Here is a 25,268-nt window from a genome sequence, read left to right as displayed (position 1 = left end):
GAATGTCCCACTCCTCCTGTTATACTCTCTGGGATCAAAAATAAATTAAAATCTAACACTAACCAATAAAGAACCCCCTTATAACTGTAAGAGAGCTGCAGTTACCAGAGATCTGAAGCACAGAAGTCCCCATTTAGAGAAATAAGAAGCCCTTAAGTATTTATCACAACCTGAAATATCAGTTTTAGGTGAACCAAGCCTTTAGGTAACTAATCATTGATGACAGATCTGTCCCAAATTCTGACCTCTGCTTCCAATGTCCTCAGTAACACCATCACTCCAAAGACTGTGATACGCTGAATTTTTGCTGGTATTCAGGAGCAAGACACAAGATATAATTGGCTAGGTCCAGTGCCCACGCTGAAAGTCACTACAATTCTGACCTATGCAGACAATGTTGCGCTGTTGTCTATTTCCTTAATGTGTAAACCTCCATTTACAGTTCTAATAACAATTGACATTCAATTTTTTTGTTTGTGTTTTTTTTTGTTTTGTTTTTTAGCATGAAAGCAAATAACTTCCAAACCTCAAAAAGAGCATTAATACTACAAAATATCAGCATGACAATCTTGAATTCAGTAAAGTAGTAAAAGTGCAAAAATATGTCACAAAAATGGAGGAAACCAGTTAAGAAATGGCACCATCCTGAATTGGGGAAGCCATTTTGCCAAAGCCCTCAGGAGAATCCAAGTGTTTTTGTCAAGTTCTGTCACTGCAAACTGTTCTGTCCTCTCTATGGCTGGAGCAGCCGGATCATATACAAAACAAGAATACAAATTCTGTACATGGCCCTTGTAAGTTTAGAACAGGAGGCTTTCTTCTCGTCATTGTCGCCATAAAAAATATTTGATTGTAGCAAAGTTTATGTGCTGTACTTTTTAATAGTAAACTCCACTTCGGTATGCAAGGATACTTTCTAAGAATTTGTTTCCGTTTTTGGTTGCCATTAATAAAATTTAAAAAACATGGTCCCGCTGGATTTTAATGGCTTAAATATAAAACAAAAGATTTAAAATTGTTATCGAGACAGAAAGAAAAAAAAACATTTTGAAAAGCTTTCACTCACATGCACTTCTCTTCTTGCACAATCCATGTTGACTCTTACATATAGGCAGTGTTTGCAGTGACTGTGCTGCTTTTGATCCATTATAGGAATACCACTGCTCCTTTCAAAAACTCTGAGGTTTCAGCCTGTGACAATATGTACCAGCAGAAAGTAGTAAATCATGCAATACTTATTGGTACTAGCTTAGAACCCAACGTACCAGCTATAGAGGGAGGAGGGGCCTCAAACCTTTCTTTTACCAAGATCTGAAGAGCCTCGCAGCTCAAGACTTCTGCCTGGTGCTGCTGTGTGATGGTCGGGAGCTGCCTCGCGAAGACGTATGACATTTTGCTTTAGTGGCTGAAACAGGTGGGTCCAGATTTAGAGAGGGACTAGAGCGTGTTTTTTTTAGTCCATCTTCATCATTTTCTGCTGAGTCAAATAAACTGTTTTCAAAAGCTTCCAAATCTTCTGTACCTGCCTTCAATTTGGCTCGAAGGAGCATGGCGTAAGTACCATAACGAGATTTCTGTGCAAAAAAGAAAAGGAATATATTAATATATATATTTGTAGGCAAATTAGCTATAATTAGCTATATTTCTACACATCAAAACTGAGCTCATAATATTTCTTCTCCCATGCCCCCTCTCCAAAGTTTTCCATCAAGATCAATAGCACAGCTATCTGTCCCTCCATTCATGTTAGATTGCTAGGTATAATGCTAGGCTCTAACCTCTCCTCCTGTTCCCATATGCAATCTCTATCCAAATCTTGTCACCTTCTGTAACATTTCCAAAATACAGGTGAAACTCGATTAGAATATCGTGCAAAAGTAATTGCAGTAAGTGCTGCAAAAGGGGCCCAAACCAAGTACTGAGTACATATGCATGCTTGTACTTTTCAGAGGTCCGATATTGTTCTATGTACAATCCTTGTTTTATTGATTGCATGTAATAATCTACTTTTTTGAGGTTGTGGATTTGGGGTTCTTGGGGTTTTCTTGAGCTGTAAGCCATAATCATCACAATTATGACAAATCACAGCTTGAATTATCTTGCTTTGCATGTAATGATTCTATCTCATATATTAGTTTCACCTTTTACGTTGCATTAGTGAAAAAAATGAACTTTGCACGATATTCGAATTATTCGAGTTTCACCTGTATATAATGCATAATATGAGAAGCTCATAGATGTCGCTTTATAAACTGCTGACAAGATAATACGAGACACTGACCATCATTCCTACAGCTTTGACCTTCCTTCCCAGTGGGACTTACATTTGCTCAGCTGTCTGATTATACCATAAAGGTGCTATATAATAGTTTTTTTTTTAGCATCATATGTACACATCAAATGGTTCAATGGTGCTGAGCATCTTATAACTATTTTGAAGGCACTCTCTGAATAGAGACAAACGAGTTACGTTTAAACGTAGTTCATTTATTTCCTTCTGAGTATTCCGTATTTTGAGTTCTAATTAAAGCTGGTAACTGATTAATCACAATCGCCAGCTAGAAGGCAATGTGTCCTAGAATAAACATCTTGTACTGACGTCTACTGTAATATGCAGGGAGGAATTCTTGATGCATTCAAGAGCATCCTTCCTTCTTAAGTATAGCACTATGGGACACTTCTTTCCATACATAGAATGTTAAACAGGGCTGAGCATAAATATGAATAATATGCAAGGGAGTACTGAATCTAATTTTAACAAGTATTTATGGAAGGAAATGTAAGATCAAGGTAATGTAATATAAATCATTAACATATCTGCAACTAGTAGAAAGATGACATCTACAATGATTTCACGAATTTCTATAAATGAAATTGGTGGCCTAGAACCTAAGGCATTGTTTTCTGAGCAGGGGCCCTCTTCTTACCTCCCAATACCCTCCTCATCTGCGTATCCTGCTATGCTTAGCAAGGACAACACCCACAGAAGATACTCCTGTTATCCAAAAGTATCAGCATGCACTATTAAAAAAACATTAAAGCGAAACTAAACTGAGGAGTTAAATCTTAAAAATATATTCAAGTACACAAGCCATTGACAAAAGTGTTACTTATTTGTGTATTACTCAGCTGTAGATACTCCAATCATCTCTGAATTCATGCTTACCCTGTCCTTCCTTCTGGAGGGTGGCTACTTTTTTTCCCCATGGTCCCTGTGTGTGTTGTAAAGTAGTCACCGCTCCAATCTCACTCCCGTGATGGACTAGAATCACATTTAGTTTGCCAATTTGTAGCTAGATTGTAGCCCATCACAGGAGCGAGCATGGAGCGGTGGCTACTTTACAGCACAGACAGGGACCACGGGGAACAAAAGCAGCCACCCTCCAGAAGGAAGAACAGTATCAGCACCAATTCAGAGATGATTTGAGGATCTACAGCTGAATGTTACACAAATAAGATACATTTTTGTTAGGGTAGTTGAATGCATTTTTAAGATTCAGCTCCTGAGTTTAGTGTCACTTTAGGCAATCTCCTCTTTATTGTATATGCCACGTTATGCCCATCTCTTCTATATCAACATTGATGTAATTTTCACTGGTTGAAATATTCTCGATCGATTGCTAGTGATGGCATCAATGGCCTCCGGCAATCTTCTATTACAATCATTCACAAGCAATATATGGAAAGTTTATGCTACAGTCGTGCCCAAAATATTTGGATCTTGCAATAATCTCTGTTCATATGGCCAGCTTAAAGCCAAGCTCCATCCAAAGACAATGCATGGTCACTTGCACTGTGTTCATCGTAAACAAAAGGTAGTTACTAGAAAGGCCTGGATCTAAGTGGAGATAAGAATAACAAATGCTAATATTAGTATTCTACTACAGGTGAAACTCGAATAATTAGAATATCGTGCAAAGTTAATTTATTTCACTAATGCAACTTAAAAGGTGAAACTAATATATGAGAGAGACTCATTACATGCAAAGCAAGATAATTCAAGCCGTGATTTGTCATAATTGTGATGATTATGGCTTACAGCTCACCCACGGAGAGTGATTGATTCCTAATGGCATGTAATCATATCACATACCATTACATGCTGTGTGCCGGCGTTCTGCCACTTTCAAGCGGCAGATTGGGGATTCCTGCTGCAGGAAATCACAAGTCCCTGATGCAGGAATCCCTAATCGCACCTAAAATATAGTGTGAATCGAGCCTTAAACTTCACAAAATTTGAAAGAGGTGACAAATATACTAGGGGTGCTACTAGATTTTACGGTTTTTACATTGTGTTACTTTGTTACAATCTTCATTCACCTATTGAGTGGGGAATCCAGTGTTTATTTTGAATGTTTGCACAATAGCACTTTTCACAATTAATGGACACCTGTTCTCTGGTACTCCATATTCACAGGGGTAGGTCTCTTTGAAGACTTATTTTCCCACAGAGCCCTGCTACCCTGGTGAGGCCCCCTCAAAGCTCTGGTGAGACCCCCCTCGGTATGTGCGTTATAATTAATCGAAATTAGTCGATTAATCGATTAATTTTTTTCCCCATTAATCGAACAGGAAAATGTTAATCATTACCAGCACTAAAATATACACCAGATTATTATGTGTAATATGTACCTCAAACTCTAGGTAGTCTTCTTTTTGTTTAAATTCATCCATTTCTTTTCCTTTCACCTTCTTATCTGGAGGAGACATACGATGTTCTATTAAGCTAGATGACATGCTCTTAAATTTAGATTCATGTGTTTGCACCTGATCCTCCTAAAAATAAAAACAAATCCATTAAAAACAATATCTTAACATTTGATAAAACTTAAAATTCTATCCTAGCATTGGTTATTTATTATATGGCACTGTCCACATTTTGCACAATATTACTATTACAATGTACAACAATAAACAGTTAGGAATGTATACCAGCAGTAACACCAACCTACATTTACAAGCAAATGAGGAATATGCTATAAAGATGGTGGATTTGTTCCACAGGACTCCTAGTGTGCCATGTTAAATAGTTGTTAGCATTAAAATTAAATCATACTTACTGTACACCTGTAAGGTAACGCCTGTCACTACGCATGCGCAGGGTCCTGTTTTTCGTACAGCAGGTAAACATGTGCTGGTGCGCATGCGTGCGCAACAGGACAGATGCACAAAGACACGTTGACCTCTGGTGCACAGGAAGTGATGTGGTGACCTCTGGCTCTCAGGAAATGATGCAATGACCTCTAATAGACCAGCCTATTTAAACAAGCCTGCCTGATCCTCAGGTGCTGGATAGTCTTCAACGTGTTCCTGTGTCTGATGTCGGTTTCCTGTTCCTGTGTTTTGACATGGATTGCTCTTTACTACCCTGATTGCCGCCTGCCTCCTGACCTTTGCCTGTTCACTGGATTTGCCACTGTCTCCAGCTCTGTACTTCGCTGCCCGGCTGGTGTGACCCTTGGCTTGTCTGACCTGATCCTGACTCTGGAATTTACCTGCATGGTGTGAACGCACCTCTGACACCCGTGCTACTTGCTTTTCACTCAGACTCTGTCTCCACCTCCAGAGTCTGTGGGACACGAGGTGCAAGGTCCTCATCCAACCGCTCTCCAACCAGATACGTGATAACGCCCTAACAATTAACTTCTATTATTTGCTACCTTTTGGTTTTCTAAATTTACTTTTGTTCTTGTTATATCCATTTAAGCATGAAAAAATACCTGCCGATTCTTCCAGGAACCTTGTGAGCTGATAACTTCCTGTGCTCTCTGCCCGTGCACAAGGAGAGGTTGTAGAGATAGTGGTGGAGGTTGAGGACAGGGCTTTGTAAGCCAATAGAAATTAAGAAGGAAAGGCTGACCATCTGCTTAGGGTTTTAAAGCTCAAAACATGCGGTGTTGTTTTGTCAAAGTGGGAGGACACTATACTGGCACATCAACAGTTTGCTGTACTTGCAGCATGATTAAAGGAATAAAACATTGGGGAAATGTGCATGTATAGCAGAGATGTACTATTTTTTTCTTTTACACTGCCTTGACACATGCTTTAAATACCTGAGACAGGCGGGTGATGGCACTTGGAAGAAGTGGTCGGGTAAACTTCTTATGAGACCCGATTGCAGCTGGGAATGGAAGAGCAGAAAACATAGCTGCCACCACATTAATACGTGTGATCCATGAATGCATCTGTTCTGTATTTCTGGGGGAAAAAAGCATCCAAAACATTAGTCAAAATAAGCAGCTCCACATTCTATTGCATCATCAGTGATATATAAATAATTTTGCTAAATATTTTACAGCTTTAAGGTCTTTCCTAGCCACAGATAAAGCAATCTTTGCATTACGTTGAGAAAAGGAAGCTAACTGGTTACCAGTGAAGCTCTGTCACCACTGCTGTGGTATCTGGCACCAAGCAAGTAGCAGTGCTGGAGGTTACAAAGTGGGACTTCCATGGATCGACTTGTTTTCCAGCACATCCCGCAGATGCTTGATTGGATTAAGATCTGGAGAATTTGGAGGCCAAGTTAACACCTCAAACTTGTTGTGTTTCTTAAGCCATTCTTGAACCCTTTTTGCAGGGATCATTATCCTGCTGAAAGAGGCCACTGCCACCAGGAAATACCATTTCCAGGAAAGGGTTTACTTGAATGGCAGGACCCAAGGTTTTCCAGCAAAACATTGCCCAAAACATCACAGTGCCTGTGCCGGCTTGCCTTTTCCCATAGTACATCCCGGTGCCATTTCTTCCCTGGGTAAGTGACATGCACCCAGCCATCTACATGTTGTAAACGAAAACGTGATTAATCAGGCTAGGCCACATTCTTCCATTGCTCTGTGGTCCAGTTATGATGCTCAGGGGCCCATTGTAGGAACTTTTAGCAGTGGACAGGGGTCAGCATCGGCACCCTGACCGTTCTGCGGTCACACAGCCCAATATGTGACAAACTGTGATGCACTGTGTGTTCAGACAACTTTCTATTAACTTTTTCAACTATTTGGATTGGACTACACACGCCAGCCTTCGCTCCCAAATCAACGAGCCTTGGCCACCCAAAACCCTGTCGCTGGTTCACTGGTTTTTCCTTCCTTGGGCCAATTTTGGTAGGTCTAGACTACTGCAGACCAGGAACATTCCACAAGAGCTGCAGTTTTGGAGTTGCTCTGACCCAGTGGTCTAGCCATCTCAATTAGGCCCTTCTCAACGCCGCTTGTCCTTTTTTCTGCTTTTACCACATCAGCTTCAGGGACAGCATTTTCATTGCTGCCTGATATATCCCACCCACTTCCAGGCGCCATTGTAACATAATAATTTAATGTTATTCACTTCACCTCTCAGTAGTCATAATGTTAATGTTTCCACTCCCACAATTCATCAATTAATTTATCTTTACATAAGCTAAGCAGCTATTTTCTTCCTCTGTCGCAAAACTCGCCTCCTTTACCAGTCCACCTAAGTATGACAACAGAGCATGGAACCATATACCACATATTTTGGCAATAGAGGAATGTTTGCTGCCCTAGTATGTCCTGTACAGCGATCTAGCCTACTTGGCACCCTGGGGCACAGTAATATCACGGCATAAGTACAATCAGCACATTGCATTGAAAACACCTTTATATGATGACATAATCCTGGTGGAATGACACTCTTGCCCATATTTGCATTAACTATGTAGTGTTTATAAGGTGATCTCCCAATTATTTCCTATACATATTCAGTACACATTTAGTAATCAGAAGTAATGGACTATCTCTGTTCATCCAGGAATATATTAAGAGCCTTTTAATCCACCAGATTCATTGAGATGCCACCACCAGTCTCACAAGGCCCGCTGATATGAATGCCTCAATTATCTCAACTCCAAATATAACTAAATGTAATGTAAGTGTGCACCAAAAATGTTCATATCATTAAACTATATGATCCTGTGTATGGCTGAATACATGCTTACACAAGGACATTACTTAGTAAATACAGATCCTTTCTTTAATTTGTTTTTATAATCAATCAAGAATCATCATTCATGGGTGCTCCTTCACTATGGGTGATCCTGTCAAGAAGTGAAAAAAGTTACACAATCCATGTTGCTGTTAGCAACGTAATAGGCTGTTGGAAGAGGCTGCCATAAACTCTCACTGCATTACTGCCTTCTGTTATCTGTGTATTAGAGGACAGAGACAATAACTGCAAAATTGATTAGGCCTGGCTGTGCCAAAACACACCTTCCATAGAGATGAATAGCAATGCTTGCTAAATGTGCCTAAAATGGGACTAAGAGAGGTTTTTGGGAAGAGCACATTTGAAAATAAGCAAAAACATTCCATAGATAGGCCGCCTGTGATAGGTAACCCCAGAAAAATAAGAATCAGTTAATATTATAATACTAAACATCTAAACTAGGGATGGGCTCAATGTTCGACTTGAACATTGCTAGTTCATGTGTTCAGCGAACACGTGAACTATCAGGGCGTTTGGCGGGCTGTTCGCCCAACAAGGCACTGCGCACAGCACAGTGCCTTGTGAGAGCCCTGATCGCATGTCAGGTGCAAGACGTTGCCCAATCACGGCACAGTGCACTGTAAGAGCCATGATTGGGCAAAGTAATGATGACTTTGCCCAATCATGGCTCACCGCTAAGTCCCAGCCCCACACTATACAAGGCTGTTTACACCGCAGCCTAATGTAGTCTATTGCTGGAGTTAAAGATAGATTGTAGTGTAGTACAGTGTAGTGTAGGGAAAGATAACTAGTGTCAGTGCTTTATACAGCACGTTGGTGTCTATAGTATTGTTACTGAATATAGTATTATTGTCTGTGCTGTATATTCACTGTCTTTTCTTTTTCTTTTGTTGCCTCATTGCTGTTCCCCCATTTTTATGTCGCAGGTGTTCCCACTTCTGCGTCAGCGGTGTTCCCTTTTTTTTTTTTTTCACAAGTAAATGAGGGGCCCAGGTGTCGGAGGGTAGAGACTAGACGTCCATCTTGGTCCTGCGCTAGCGGTGTTCCCTTTTTTAAATGGTTTTTTTTCCATAATAAGCCATTGTACAACAGTTTATATTGCACCAAGCACCACACTCAATAAAGTATTGCACCCAAGTACCAATTTCCCATCCTACATTCTCTAATAAAATTATATAATAAGCCCCGCATCATGTCTGAAAGGCCAACAAGGAGACAGGTGTGTGACGGGCATATAATTTGAATTTTTCTACGGCAGGGCCCATTCCTGCACCCATCAAGAGTAACTGTGAGGGGTTACAGTGTGGAGGCACCAACACCAAAAGCCAATTTTTTCCACATCCGTGTGATAGGTATATATATTTTGAATTTTTAGAGCAGTTTCCAATCCTGCACTTATCAAGAATAACTCTGAAGGGTTACGGCCAACACTAAAGGCCCAATTTTAAAGCACCTGTTGTTACTTTTCATCCACTGTCTGCAAAAGAGACACCAACATTTATCCAAAAAATCTCTAACCTTGTTCCGAGTGGCCTAAAATGTGGCCTCTTTATACAGGCTGCCTCCCCAAGCAGTTGTTTAGCAGATTAAGGGAAAATCAATTACCAGCAATTTTTTATTTTTTAAAAAGTGTTTTTTGCATTAATACATGTCCCCCAGGGCAGTACCCGAATCCCCATACTCTTTTTATGGCCATTAACTTGAATATAAGCCTTCAAAATGGTGACAGTTGATTTTACAAGTTCTGGTCCCATAGACTTGCATTGAGTTAGAACTTTTTCCATGTTCTAATTTTCTAGTTAGAACCGAACACGGGGTAGTTCAGCCCATCACTAATCTAAATCACTGACAGATATAACTCTGTATGATTTACCAGAGCAAACCAACAATAAGGCGATGCCAAGAAACCAGTTACAGCAGTCTGCATAGTTAGTTAATGTACAGTAATATATCATAGAACTGGATACTGAAAACATGGATGAGAAGCACAGATCAGACATTTATTGTAAGTGTTATTAGGACTCACTGAGCCTGAAAGAGGAATACTCTCCAGTCTGCTGTTCGCAGGTAGAAGACATTTGGCCTTTTGTTATAGTCCGATGCTCTGGTAGCCAAAGAATGATGTATGCTGATTGCATTTTTTAAGTCTTCTTCAGAAATAGGCTTTCCTGGTTTATATTCCTCCTAAAATACAGTGAGCGCAAGTATTAATGCACACAAATGTCATAAGACCACAGAAAATAGATGTCACACAATGTCAGATTTATGCCTGGAAACTACATGCACAGGTGCGTTTTTATCTTAGTTTGAAAGTCAAGGTCACTTTAGTGCAGGAAAAAGTCATTTGCAACATTGTGTAGTCCTAAACTTCCTAAAGCCAGACAGAGCAGGAGGAGAAAGGACTTGACAAGCAAGTTAAACTTCCTAAAGCCAGACAGAGCAGGAGGAGAAAGGACTTGACTAGCAAGTTAAACTTCCTAAAGCCAGACAGAGCAGGAGGAGAAAGGACTTGACAAGCAACTTACCATACAACTCCCACCGTCACCACGCCAAAAATCATCAATTAAATTATATTGTTTTTGTTAATGTAGTGAAAACAAACCATGGCGGGTAGGCAGCCTTGGCACTCTAGCTATGGTGAAATGACATATCCCATCATGCCTCTGCGAGTCAAACCTGTGGCTGTTAAAAATCTTACAGTGCCTTATGGGACTCATAGTTCTACCACAGCTTGAGTGTCCCGAAGTTGACTGCCCTTGCAATATGGATTCAGCAAGGTAACAGACAGTTTTTTAATAGTGATTTTTATACATGCTGACTCAATTACTTAGCTTTCTCACTGCAAATTCTCTTTTTTACTGCATCCCAAAGGTGCGCTATTGAGATTTAGCAACTATATAGATCCTTAAAGTACACTGAATTTGAAGCCAGGCTTATGGGTCCAGCTTGAGTTAATGCATGGATCCATGGATTCATGCCGTGCATGACACATTTTAAATGAAGAAATTTATGCTAAACAGATATAGCAAATTATTTCCAATGTTATGTCTTGCAGTTTTATTGATCCAATACACACGGTGGAGCTTCAGTTTCCACTTCATAGCTGACAATAGTGGAACTGGTATAGCCAATCCTCTAGAAGGCTCGGCAGATTCAGTGTTCAGAGATGCCTTTTTTCACACCCATGTTGTAAAGGGCATTCATTTGAACATTTGTGGACAGGTCACACACTTCTCTCATTATGTTTATACCAAGAGAATTAAAGCTCACTGGATGAAACTCTCTGTCTACAGACAGTAATGAGTGAAAATTCCAGTTGGTTAGCATTTTCTGAAATTCTTTTGCCACCAATATCGGACCATCATTACATAGTAAGGGTCACTTAGATCATGAATCTTTCCTATTGTAATATTTGGGTTTAAAGAGACACAGTCACCTTGTCCAGGCAGGGCAAAGTGACAACATCTCCGCAAAGGGCTTCCTACCTCAACCACCTTGCCCTCACCTGACCAGATCACCCCATGGCTCCTTCCTCCTCCATAGCCATCCTCAATACCTGGCACTTATCTGGGTATGAAGAAGCATATCATCTCCTCCCCTGTGACAATGCTTAGGTCTAGTAGGCAATTGTTAGGCCCGAGCACCATCATATAATCATATGAGTGACATCATGGATCCTCCAAGTCCCCAACACCTGCCAATTTTGTCTCAGAATTGGGGAAAAGTTGATGGTATAGTGGGTACAAGTGTGTGTGTGTGGGGGAGGGGTGGGGGGGTCGGGTGGTTTGCAGATACACTGTTAATTTGCCCTACCAGGGCAAGATGAGAGTGTCTCTAACAAATGAACTTCTTGATTGCCTCTACATAATTTATGTACTAAATCAAAAACACATCTGTGTACCTAATAAAGCAGCCACTGAGTGTATATCTTCAATGTTTAAATATAAATAATAGCCATTGCAAACAATGATTTTGTAATTCTGCATTTATTTTTCTTTTTACATAACAAAAATACCACAGTTGTTTTTTTATTTTTATTTAACAATCTCCCCTAGGAGATGGCATTTTTACTTCTTGGCAAAATGCCCAGCTTGTCAACAGAAGAGTCCAAATACCATTCGCACTCCTACGGTCTTACAGCATACGAGTATCTGTGGTACTCGAGGTGACCGCACAGATGGCGCTGTACAAACACTAACAGCAAATGGAAGGATTTTACTGGCACACACTTGAAAATTCAAATATCAATATTCCATATATATTTATTCAGTGAAGAATGTCACATCATGTCATATGGTGCCAACGTTTCGGGTCCTCGCAGGGATCCTGCTAACGTTTCGGGTCCTCACAGTGTGTCGCGCTGATGAAGGATCCCTGAGAGGATCCGATACGTTAGCACCATATGACATGATGTGGCATTCTTCACTGAATAAAAATATCAATGGAATATTGATATTTGAATTTTTAAGTGTGTGCCGGTAAAATCCTTGCATTTGCAGCTTGGAAACAGGGCACAATGAAAAACGAGTATTGAAGCGGGGTGAGTATTGTTTATAAACTGAACCGTATAACTTAACTGTCATTTCTGTGCAAACAGAAAGTGCTCAGTTGGGAGCTCACCAAAAAAGCAAACTCTTTTTTTCAACAAAAAAACTTTCAATAGTTCCCAACAAGATTTGAGCCACTGTGATGTAGCAAAGTAAAAATACTATAATGTAATAAATGTCTATAATGAACATTTCCATCCTTTTAACTTCAGCATCACTCCACTTCCATTCTAAAATTAAGATTTTTTTTCTTATGTTCCAAGAAAGCAGTGCTGATAAGTACTTAAAGGAGAACTATGAGGGGAGTGCTTTTCACTCATCCTCATAGTTCTAGCCGACCTGTGACAATTAAACTGCTCAGTAGATCGGGAAGTGAGCGAACACATACCGGCGCTCGCTCACTTCTCGATCCTGTCACGGATCTCTGCCGTGACAGGGGAGGGACTTGATTCCCCCCTCACTTCTCCTCCAGCGCTGACTGGCGGAACGGACGGGGAGGGGGCGGATACAGCTGGCTCTGCCTCTAGATAGGCAGAGCCAGCTGTCACTCACGCAGCTGGGCGGATCCAGACATAATTGTCGGGATCCGCTTCAGCTGCGGCGTCTCAGTATACCGCGAGCTGTAGCTCGCAGTATACTGAGCTTAGGGTGACGGGAGGACGCTAGTTTGTGTCCTCCCGTTACCCTAAGGAGAACTATGGGGAAAAGCCCTAACCCCATAGTTCTCATTTAAGGGCTTTTTGGTTCCTTTGGTTCCTTTGGCTCCCCTTACTATGCGCTGAGCTGGAGCTGTTATACTTAAACCCAAACTCACAAGTTCTACGTCCTTCATATCTCTCACATACGTTGGCTGACAAGATTGAAACAGCTCAATGCAAGTTAGAATATATGACTTTTATGCCATGCGATGACACTGTTTCCAGATGCACATTTGGCCAAAAGGCAAATTAATGATTTGCTCAACTCTAAATGTGTTACTTGTACAGTGTTTTAAGTGTGGGGGGGGATCACTCTGGACCCTAACCATAAGCAGATTGCTTATCCAAGATTATAAAAGCTATTAAAGATATTCCTGGAAAAATGGTGAATAATGGCAGTATATTCTCAGTGGAAACTTTGAGGTATAAGAGAAAGCACAATACCTTTTGTAGATACAGAATCATCCCCTTCAATATTCCATGGAATGTTTTCCATCCTCTTTTTCCTCTAGGTGCTATTGGGAACAAATAGAAATATTAAGTGTCCAGAAACTAATTTATGTCTTCATTTTAACTAAATGCAAAACTGAAGTTTACTCTGCATATATTTTGCCTAATCCTGTCCCCCTCCAATAACTCATATTGATGAAATAAAAAAAAAAGAAAACCCTTCTAGTTTATTACATCCTTTTTTGTTTTTGATCCAGCAACGTAATCAAGCCGACAGATCCTGGCTGGTGGGAGGATTCTCAGTACTCCTTTCAAGAGCACTCAAGCTTTATACAAGCAGTGGGCTGGCTCTTGGGAGGGGTTATGCATGTATTAAAATGCCTGATTGGGTGGATGTCCGTTCTGAGAACTGGGAGTTCTTAGACAGAATGCATTTGCATGCAGATTGCCCCAAGCAACGACTACATGTGATGCTGATCCTCTATGATAGTACTAAAATCCAATGGATGAAAAGGGTGGAGAGGGGACAGTAAGACTGGGAAGTAAAGTGCCAGATTATGCTGGACATCTTCCATTCAGGATATGAGGCAAGCTCTATATGATTAGCTGCAGGTTCTAATACAGCTTTGCTATACTGCAGTAGAGAATCCTGTTTAAGCCTGATGGTGAGGCTGAAGTTCAGCTTTAACACTATTTATGCAGAGTCAAAATGGAGGCTGCAATCACTACAATCAATAGAGTCATGTTTCTACTTAATTCAATTGTGTCACCATAAATAACAGAAAGAAAAACCAGCATACTAAAAATGCCACAGTAGAGGAATACATGATGTGCAGTACAAACATGACCACATCAACTGACATCAGTAAGACTGTATTTTTGCTTTCTCTTTTAAACCTAAATTGAAATAGTTTTTTGGTGCGATAAGAAAGGTTTTCAAGGACCTGCTGGTCAGGAATCAAGTAGGTAGTAAAATAGGGCTCCTCGAAGGTGATTCTGACCCTAGACAATCACCCCATAAGTGGCGAACATGATGTAGTGTACTGAGACCAATGGCTCATTACACAGGTGGGCAGTCAGCATAGCACAGTGGCACACACTTGATATAAAATGTTCGGTTCAGGATGGGTTCCTGAGGTTAATTCTGCTGGGGGCGTAGTTTGATCATAAACAGTACACATGGGGTTATTTACATGGGTGTGTGTGCACAGAGTGTGCTTGGGTACACCCTAACCCCCCCGAGAGCAAGGCTTAAAGGAGAACTATGAGATGAGTGATTTCCACTCACCTCATCTAGCCGACCTGTGACAATGAGACTGTCACAGGTCGGCTCAGTAGATCGGGAGGTGAGCGAACACATACCAGGTTCGCTCACCTCTCGATCCTGTCACGGCTCTCTGCCGTGACAGGGGGAGGGTTGGACTCCCCTCTCCCCGCTCTGATCTGCCAGCGCTGACTGGCGGAACGGACGGGGGAGGGGGCGGGTACAGCAGATAGGCAGAGCCAGCTGTCACTCACGCAGCTGGGCGGATCCCGTCATCTACGTCGGGATCCGCTCCGGCGTCTCAGTATACCGCGAGCTGTAGCTTGCGGTATACTGAGCTTAGGTTAACGGGAGGACGCTAGTTTGTGTCCTCCCGTTACCCTAAGGAGAACTATGGGGAAAAACACTGACCCCATAGTTCTCCTTTAAACTGCAACAGCGGGCACTGTGTTTTTTGTCACTGAGCTGGTGGAGGGATGACAAAGATCTCTCTGTGACCAGCTCAGGAATACAGAGCACAGCAGAACTTGCCACTTACACTCCTCTAATAACAGCCACATCCTCGGTGACTGGGAAGCTGCAAGGGAGCATGGCTGCAGCTTCCCATCCAATCGAGAAGCTGGACATGACCACCTGCCAGGCTCCCTGCTTCATTACTGCACCCTTGCTGGAAGAGGTAAGGGACAGGTGAAGAGATAGGAGTGCATTTTGTGTGCACACCCTAATGCAGCTCGATTTGGCTGCAGCAACCCTCTGGTTAAGTCAAACCTATGGGCTGCTGTACGTGCATGCTTAATAGCACATACAGCGGCTGAAGGCAGCCGGAGAGAACAGCCGAGTGGGGAGAACGGTCTGCCGAAGTGGACCGAATCCCTTCAACTTGTTAAAGAATTACAAAACATACTAGACCCTTTAGGTCTGGAAGTAATGTTACGGTACAATAATAAACAGAAAAAGCGCCAAAATGGGACTGCTCCACCAGGGTTAAAAAAACACAAATTTTTGTAAAAGAGTGCAGGGACTGATAGAAAAAAAGTGATGTGGTGTGAGATCTGCAGGACGCTGCCTCAAACCAGCCAGGAGGACTGCAAAATCTGGGGAAAAAATAACAAACAGGGGCGCCTTTCCTGGTGCAGACAAATTTATTTCAGATAAAAGCAATAATAGATGTGAATCATACTCACAAAGGTCGACATTAATGAAGCATTGTGTGTGAATACCTGGACCAAAGTAAAAGTCAGTGACAGCTGCACCGCCGAGCCTGTGTACCAGCAGGGTAGGCTGTGATGATGCGTTTCCAGGGTCACGCCCCCTTCATCAGATACCAGTAATGTTACGGTGTTCAATTAAAGGACCCTTTTCTTGGTGTGGAGTGTTTATTTACTATTTTCTGTGCTTTCTGGTGGTTTTAGGGGGGACCCCACTCTTTTTTAGTTTTTTAAGATTCCTACCAGACCTAAAGGGTCTGGTATGAATTTGTTGAGGAACCCAACGCATATTTTTTTATTTTGTTTTACATCGGGGGTCCCCCCTAACATTCCTACCAGACCTAAACAGTCTGGTATGATTTGGGAGGGGTGTTTTTTTGTTTTTTTTTACAGTAACATTTTTCATTCTGTTCGCTACCTCCGAGGTGAATGCTGAGCCGAGCATTCGGCAAATTACTCTCTACTCTCTGCTGTTCGGCCCCTTTGAGAATAGGGGTGAATAGCAGGGAATGAAGTGCCGACAATTCGCCTCAGCCGATCCAGATGTTGCATCTGCCGAGCTGAAGGGAGGTGAAGTGAGCCAATGCAGGCGATGCACAGCTAAAAATAGCTGTACAGAGCTGCAGTGAATAGGCATAGAGGCTTTGGCTCTCTTCTCTTCAGTTATACCAATATAGTATTGCCTATGTATAAATGAAATGTAAAGCCACATTTAGAATAAGAGGTCTGGTGTTGGGTAACATATGTAAAATGAATGTACGCTGAAAGATTAGAAACACTGGGTATGTTCAGTTTGGTGAAAAGGTATTTAATAGGTAACCTAATTAAAGAGTTAGTTCACCTTTGTTGTAACATTTCTAGTGCATCTAAGGGGCCCCAGTACATTCTAAATCATTTGTGCAGTGAAGCAAATTGTCCACTCTTTTTTTTTATATATATGCTACTGTTGTGATGTTTAGAGATTATTAGCACATATAGTGAGCACTTTAATGACACAGTCCACTTACATTATATTCTTTTTAAGGGCCTGGTAGCCCACTTTTATTTAAACAAAGTTCACACATCGAGATCGGATTCTCTCACAGGGGTTGTTAAGTACTGCATTCATGCACTGCTTGCAAAACATCCTGTCCTCTTTCATCTCCCCATTATCTCCCCCTTCATTCCGTTCCGCTCCCGGACCCCATGTCACCTTCCTTGATACTTCCAGCTCCCTGTCTCCCCCTTCGTGTCCGCAGCAGCTCTATTCGGCACTCGGCGGCAGTTCTGTGTGATGAGGGGGCGGGGATTACACCGCTCCCCCTCATTGGCTGCTGCCCGGCTGGATGATGCTTCACGCTGCGCCCGGAACAAGATGAGGGGAGCAGCGTGAAGCATGTAGGGCCCAGGACGGGAGGAAGAGGTCCCGGGACTGGTAATCAGCGGTCACCAGTGGCCCCTTCCTCCTGTCCTGGGCTCCCTCCAAGTGGCCGAACTCCAGGGCCCGGTCGCGGCCGCGACCTCTGCGACCCTGGTAGTTCCGCCACTGCTTCCGGACACCTCTCAACCCCTCTGGCTGAGAGTCCTGGGTGAACAGAACACGCAATACCACACTATGGGGTCGATTCACAAAAGGGTTAAGAGATTGAAGGCAGGAGAAGGGAACAATCTAGGCCAAAATAGCTCATTTGGAAAAATTCTCCAATTCAGCTCACTTTCCAGTTCAGCTATGTTGTCCTAGATTGTTCACTTCTCCTGCCTTCTCCAAACTCTTCACCCTTTTGTGAATAGAGCCCTATATTTCTTTTAACAATATAATAGTATATCTATCAGTGGGAAGTAAGAAGAGAATAACTGGCTAGAAAATAACTTATCAATCACCAATAACAAAGAAAGACATGCTGGACTATCTGTATTCTAGGTTCTAAAAATGTATTAAACATACATGCACCAAGAAGTTTTTATTGTTGTTGTGTAAACAGAGCATCCCATCCCATTGCGGTCATTACCATCAATTACATTCCCATATTATGTGTTTGCCGTGGCTAATAGTCCCCAGGGGTTTACTCCCTACAGTAATTCCTTTACACTAATAGATGTAATCAGTCTACAAGGTTGAATGACATTGAACGCCATTCAACTTGGAAGACTCAAGCTTGTCATAGGGTATATACTGTAGTTTTTTTTTTACGTCAGTATATTTTATGAAATTCCTCAGTTTATTTATCAAATGTTCTGCTCATGCTACATTGCTCTAATATGCACTTTAAGCTACCCCACAACTTCAAAGCATGTCACTCTGTTTACATACCCAGCAGATGTTCCTAATATCGAACTACACACCCAACAGGCTAAGAAAAAACTGCTCAGTTCCCCTATCCAAGCTAACCAGCATGGATGGAATAACCCCCCCTTCTGACTATGGTGCCTGCAGCTGTCAGAATATCTGGACAATAACTACAGCTGATTGGTTGCAGTCACTGTTCAGCAGACCATTTTATGCCTGGTTCCTTTGAATTTTCACCAGAAGTTTGTCAAGCCAGGTGGTGCTGGCTGGACCACCCACAGTTAGGATTTCACCCGATTCACAGGAATCAGAAGAAATCTTTACAGTGTATGCATCCTGTGAGTGCAGGACTTGCCCCCTTAGAAGGTATCTTCATGGTGCCCTGCATTCACATACAATGATGCAGAGAGCAGCTCCCTGCATCATTACTGACCACCCATTGCCAGTAGTAATAGCACCCTAGGAGACACTGGAAAAAATCCAGTTGAGGTTTAAAGTGATCCAAGCCATTCCTCTTGTGTTCCCATTTAGCCGTAGATATGCATAGAGGATACAGTAAGCTTCCTCACTCATGTCACAGCTCTCTAAACAAACCTAGATTGCAGCTGGGAAACCTCTGTATAAAAATGACTGATTGCAACTTTACTTTCAAAAGTCTGATTTCCAGTCTGTGCTTGCTCAGCCTGCATACAATGACATGGCTTTAAAACTTGGGAAGTAGAAAAAAGGTGTGGGGCATCTCTTGAAAAACTAGGTGTATTCAGTCAGGTCTTAAGAAGTGTAGAGAAACTCTCTTCAGGCAGCTCTATCGCAGGAGTGGTGGTTGAACGTTGGCTCTTTACTCGAGTAAGGACAAGTTTTGCAAGGAGGAAAGCACCAAAAGTAGAACATATCAAGTCCATATTCAAATTATTGAGACTCTTATATTAAAAAGCCAGTAGTGTATTTTGGGGGTTCAAGGGGTTCCCCTTCATCAGGGATTGGTACTGTTGAAAGGAGTAAGGCTTAGCCAGCATCTGGAGTGATCACACTAATTACCCCTTAGGATTCCCTCAAGTTTCATCTGACATCTGAAGCGATCATATTAATTACCCCAGAATCTCCGAGCTGCACTCACAGCCACTCCGAATGGCAAAGTGCCTGGCCCTGATGGCTTCTCCACTGTTTGCTACAAAATCTTGCTCTCTCGTTTGTCACCTCATTTACTAGCAGTAGTTAATTCAATCACTGAGGGCCATAGCATTCCACCTGACATGCTCCCTAAACTAAATAAAGACTCTTTGTTATGTACTAGTTACAGACCCATTTCTTTACCGAATTGTGACCTCAAGCTCTTCTCAAAAATTCTTGCAACGCGAATGGGCCCCATCATGCAGAGACTCATCCACCCAGACCAGTCAGGGTTTATCTCTTTATGCGAGGCACGTGATAATACTATTCGCACGATCTTGATCAGATATTATAAAATGTATTTGGCAGGGGAAATTGATCAGAGTAGGTAGGGATGTGTTATTACGTCCTAAACTCAGAGGTGGTTTGGGGTTCCCAGGTCCAGCCTTGTACACTACACCGCAGTGCATATGTCCAGAGTCGTTGATTGGTGCAGACATTCCCAATCTAAACGGTGGGTCACTGTGGAGCAAGATAATGCACCTTTTCCTCTTCCTGGTGCCCCTTGGGCAAAAGCTGATTTGACAGCCTATCTACATAAGCATCCTTTAAAAGGACCTACTCTTTTAAAAATGGCAAAATATTTCTAAAAAAGTGTCTGCTTTCCCTTCACCACTGACCCAAATTCTGGGCCATCCATAATTTTTCCCCAGCCACTCATACAGAGTCTTTCGGGTTTGGTTGGAGGCCGGTTTAATGAGAGCTGACAAGTACCTGGCCTTAGCTCACTGGAAAACATTATCCAATACTACCTCATATAAACTTTTGAAACAAAATAAATCAAGAGCACTACAACTGTAAGTTTGGTACAGACTCACGTTTGGGCTGTTGCCATGTCTCAGTGGAAAAAAACACCGATGTCCCGGTTCAAATGTGAACTGGCAGACCCAGGTGACGTAGAAACGATGAGTGCCTAAGTGGACTTTCACTGATGTTGAGAGTGAGTGCTGTCCTCTGCACGGACTCAGCTGGCCAGGCTGAGCCGTTGCGGCAGACAAAAAACACGCAGAGGCCGTCAGAGTGTCAGCTGGCTCTGAAGACAGAGCGGTCCTGCTGCGCTGTGAGTCCACGATCTGATGCCGTTCAGTCACTGTGTGGTGGTGACGAGGGGAACTTGAAGTAATCTGTGCGAAGGGATCTCTGTGGATGGCGGCTACGCGTTGAGGCACAGCCTCTTTGTCAAGCCTGAATTAGTAGCGATCAGCCTGGCCAGCTGAGTCCGTGCAGAGGACAGCACTCGCTCTCAACATCAGTTAAAGTCCACTTAGCTACTCATCTTTTCCACGTCATCTGGCTCTGCCAGTTCACGTTTGAACCGGGACATCGGTGTTTTTTTCTTTACCAAACTTACAGTTGTAGCCAGGCCCGGATTTCCCACAAGGCCACCGAGGCCCGGCCTCGGGGCGGCAGAGCGCAGAGGGGCGGCAGCGGTGACCTTGTGTGGAAGTTGCCGAGGCTCAGGCCAACGGCTCCGTAGTGTGCGGCCGTCCGGCCAATCACAGCGCGGCGGGCCGCAACTCCTCCCCCCAGCTGTCAGATATAGGGTGCGAGGTATGAATCCACCGGCGTCCTGTTAACATGGATTGACGCCGGAGGAAGTAGCCGTCTACCTTGCTATCACACAGGGGCTTGTTATCTCCTGTGTGATAGCAATAAATGGGGGGTTGGCGGCGCGGGGGGGCGTATTGTGGAACATGGCCCTGGGGCGGCAGGGAGAGTAAATCAGGCCCTGGTTGTAGCGCTCTTGATTTATTTTGTTTCATGTTGGTTATCACAGGGTTCCTCTACCTGATTTTCATAGAGCTTGCACACTGTTTGTTATAGCCTGTGTCCAATTCCCCATAAGTTGTTACACATTGTAGTGCGCTCTTCCATTTTTTACATTTGTTTTCATACAAACTTTTGCAACATTCACTCTCCTCCCATGATCCGCCATTTCTAGTTAAGTTGGAAAAAGACTTACAGATTAGGTTTACTACTAAACCAAAGAACAGGATACTTTTATTTTCCCAAAAGGCATCAATTTGCAGTAAATATCATGAGATAACTTAAAAATTGTTGGCACACAGGTATAGGACACACAAGGTCTTAGCGAAAATCTTTCCTCTGCAGATTGATACATGTTGGCACTATAACACTGAAAGAGGTACCCTTCTGCATGTTTTCTGGGACGGTCCAGTGCTCTCTTCATTTTGGAATAAGGTTCTGTGTAGCATTGCTCAACTGACTGGGATCTCACTGACCAGTAAACCCAAAGCAGTCCAACTAACTCCATTGTCCAGGAGCCATTGCAAATACTCATTATGGATTCACTAGCTCAGTGCTGCAAGAGCTTGTATACCTAGCTGTAGGAAACAGACCTCCCTTCCTACTGTCAGCAAATGGTTCTCTAGGGTGAATGATTTCAGGGAAATGTAAAGCCTCACAACGAGCCTAAAAAACACCACTGAGAAACATACCCTAACCTGGTACCGCTGGGAGGAGTTTCAGAATTCTGAAGACTACCATACCTACCTCTGACTCCTTAAATGACCACTGTGGCCTCCATCACCCACTCTCTGTCTCCCTTTCCTTCCCCTCCCCCCAATTTTTTTTTCTTTCTTCCCCTTTTCTTACCCTACTGTTAGAGAAATTGAGTAGGATTCTACCTAGTTATTCCTATAGTTTCCTGCCCCATTATCCTAGTTCTATGTTTGTTTTTTATTGATAACTGCTCAGGTACAACCTGTTGCATGTACTTGATTGTCTGCTAATTTCCAATGGAACTGTAATCCGAAATATACTTACTGTTTTTCATATCACTGCCTTATTTCTTTTTTTTTTTTTTCATTTTTTATCCCATATTGGGCTGCTCAGTAGCTCTCTAACTTTACAAGCAAAGTTATTTCACAACTTACAACCCCTGTAAACTGTATGTATTGGCGCTTTGAGATAAAAAAAAAAAAAAAAAAAGTTTGCAATGTTTTGTTAAATCCCATCCTTCGCAACAGAAGTAAATATTTAACAGTAGATTTAAGCAGAAAAGTAAGCGATACATTTCTGATACTTACTTTTTTTGCAGTCAGGATCCGCATGAATTTTGCGCACAAGCACCCCATACTTGTAAGTTGTGATATTGGGATCTTGAGAAAAGTCAAGGAATGGCTTCCCACAACTATTAATGCGTTTTATTGATTTAGGGTTTGGATCAGCAAGTTCTGAAAGTGATTTCCTGAGTTCTTCTTCATCTCTGTGGAGATAAAGAAAACTAAGTTTTAATATACTGTGAAATGACATTCCTAGAGTAAAGAGGTGTGGACAATGTTCATATAAAACATTTACCTTTTTGTTAGACAACATGACAAAGCATTCCTCATAGAAAAATAACCAATAAAAAACACACACAAGAAGAATGATAGGTGGTTAGGATTGGCATTAAGACAGCGGAAATCTACTCATGGTACATGTTTTATGGTAGTGGTTGATAACCATGGCCTTGGATTTTTTTGTATTGTGTGTACTAACTATGATGTGCTGTGAAGGTTTGTGATCTTAGTTTTATTATTAAATAAAAAGCTATTACACTGTCTGTCCTTGCACTACATCAGGGGGGCCTCTCATACAGCTTAGATTGTCATGTCATGCCAGATTGGGTGACTGACAAGTCATGTGTATATATACCTTAAAGTGCACCTGTGCCTAGACTATAGACATTGGTGAACCTTTACCCCCTTTCACTAAAAATCACCTCAGCATGCAGTTCTGCGTGATGATGATATGAAATCATCTTACATTCATGAGTTAAACATTTTTTGCTTTTACTTACAATTACAGTTTCTTCTACTTCCTGGTCCTCTTAGGCACTAGTGATGTAATCCTGGTCTCACAGATTCTGGGAAGGCTACATCACCTGTGCACTTCTGGGAAAGTCATTTTTTTCTGCTCAGGTGATGTGCACTGTCACATGTGCCAGAGTTCCAGGGAATAAAGGGAGATGGATTAATCTGCTCTTATTAAAAATGGCCACTGTGAGAAGAATGGGGAGGAAAAGAAAAATAAGGTATGCAAAGAATAAAAAGCCTGCACTTATATATAATTATCTGTAGATTGCAATTTCTAAACATTTCTGAAGGTGTCATTGTTGTCATTTTATATAAGATAAGGGTAATGTTCCCTTTTAAAGTATTTACATATTCTTAACAAGCAGTAAAAAAAAAAAAAGAAGCTATAAACAAGCCCTCCCTGACCTAAAGCATGGGCTTGGTGTAATCACCCAAAGCTGCTCAAAACTGTGACTGCCACATCCCTCTACAAGTCAAATCAGTTGCAGCAAGTGCATTCCCTGCCCTGAAGCTATATGTTGCAAAGGGGATGGGGAAATACCCTTGACACAAATGCCGCCACTAATTGGGCCAGAAGAAAGAGGGGTGGCGGTCACAGTTTACACCGGGCTTGAGTGAACTCAGGTGAACTGGGTTTGCACCAAGCTCAGGCTCACCAATACTCTCTAGCTGCCAAGAGTCTGGTGAAATAGGAAGTAATAGGGAAAGAGATAAGATTACAGAACTTCTGTTGTAACCTTTGACTATGAATTTCTCCACAATCCCTAACGCTAAAGAGGTGAATGGAAGCTTGTTTTAAAGTGCTTTTTAAGAACATGCACATATAAACTGCTTGTTTAGAATATGTGCACAGTGTGGGCACTGGCTCAATTTAAGGGACAAGTGTCAAGTGTTTCCACCAACAGCAATAAAAGGAGATCCAGGAAGTTAAGCGGCAGCTATAATTATTTTAGGAGCATATACTAGTACTTTTCTTGAACTCCTCGGCTTTGCATAAAAACCTACATTTTTACTGATCTCCCCATGAAGCTCACATAAAACCTAACCTTGTGAGCATCAGGCTCACCTGTGCACTCCCTTCCACAATGGAGGCCTACGTGACAAATCCCCAGGACCAAACATGTCGTGTCATGTGAAACACGGTTTGTTTTAAATGATCTTTTCTGAAAAAAAACCTCTATGTCCTGCTTTGAAATACAAGTAATTTAAATAGACATGTGCGATTCGTCTCGTTCCGAAACAAATTTCGGACGACATTTTGGAAATTTTGAGATTCGCATGTATCCAAATTCCGAATTACAGATATAATGAATGCAAACGAATCCGAATTTCCGAAATTCGTTAGCGGTAGTCTGTACAAAAGTTCATTCCTTTTTTTTTAAATGTCACTTTGCTGCAACGAACGAATGAATGAAACAAAAATGAAATGAACGTTTGTACAGACTACCGCTAACGAATTTTGTCCGAATCCCGATACAAATTTATTTTCGGACCCGATTCCCGAAAAACGAAATATTGCAAAATCCTGATCAAAACGAAATGAAATACATTTTTTGCTGGTGCACATGTCTATAATTTAATACACGGTGTGTCACAACTGTGAATAATAAAATCTTGATAAAGATAATTTGGAAAAATATAATTTTATGACTGCAAGCTTCTTTTTGCTGGAAACCATCAGTGATTTTAAAGGACCAGCTAACCCAGAACTTATATTTCAGTTTTTGACTATGAAGAGTTTATTTGTTGAGGACTTAGTGGTGAGATTTCAGTACTTTATAACTCCCGAACATTCTGAGATGAGAAAGAGGGACAACTTTTAGCACAAAGTATGAAGGCAAAGGATGCCCCCCTGCAGCACACCTTGATTACTTGGTCCACCAAG

At 41.9% G+C, this 25,268-nt stretch overlaps 1 protein-coding gene across 1 annotated transcript in view; it reads right to left on the bottom strand.

Annotated features, from left to right (window-relative positions):
* Positions 1–410: 410 nt before the first annotated feature.
* PSD (pleckstrin and Sec7 domain containing) overlaps positions 411–25,268 on the bottom strand; it is a 158,943-nt gene continuing 134,085 nt past the window's right edge. Inside the window, exons 11-16 of the mRNA XM_018554566.1 lie at positions 22,613–22,791; positions 13,649–13,719; positions 9,986–10,143; positions 6,054–6,198; positions 4,633–4,776; positions 411–1,574 (exon numbers count right to left, since the gene is read on the bottom strand). Of these exons, the coding sequence (XP_018410068.1) occupies positions 1,329–1,574; positions 4,633–4,776; positions 6,054–6,198; positions 9,986–10,143; positions 13,649–13,719; positions 22,613–22,791 (943 nt within the window). The 3' untranslated portion in view covers positions 411–1,328. The remainder of the gene's footprint in view (positions 1,575–4,632; positions 4,777–6,053; positions 6,199–9,985; positions 10,144–13,648; positions 13,720–22,612; positions 22,792–25,268) is intronic.

The sequence above is a fragment of the Nanorana parkeri genome, unplaced genomic scaffold (assembly GCF_000935625.1).
Source record: "Nanorana parkeri isolate BGI_ZX_2015 unplaced genomic scaffold, ASM93562v1 scaffold165, whole genome shotgun sequence".
Classification (NCBI taxonomy): Eukaryota; Metazoa; Chordata; class Amphibia; order Anura; family Dicroglossidae; genus Nanorana; species Nanorana parkeri.
This window is presented reverse-complemented; position numbering and strand designations above follow the sequence as displayed.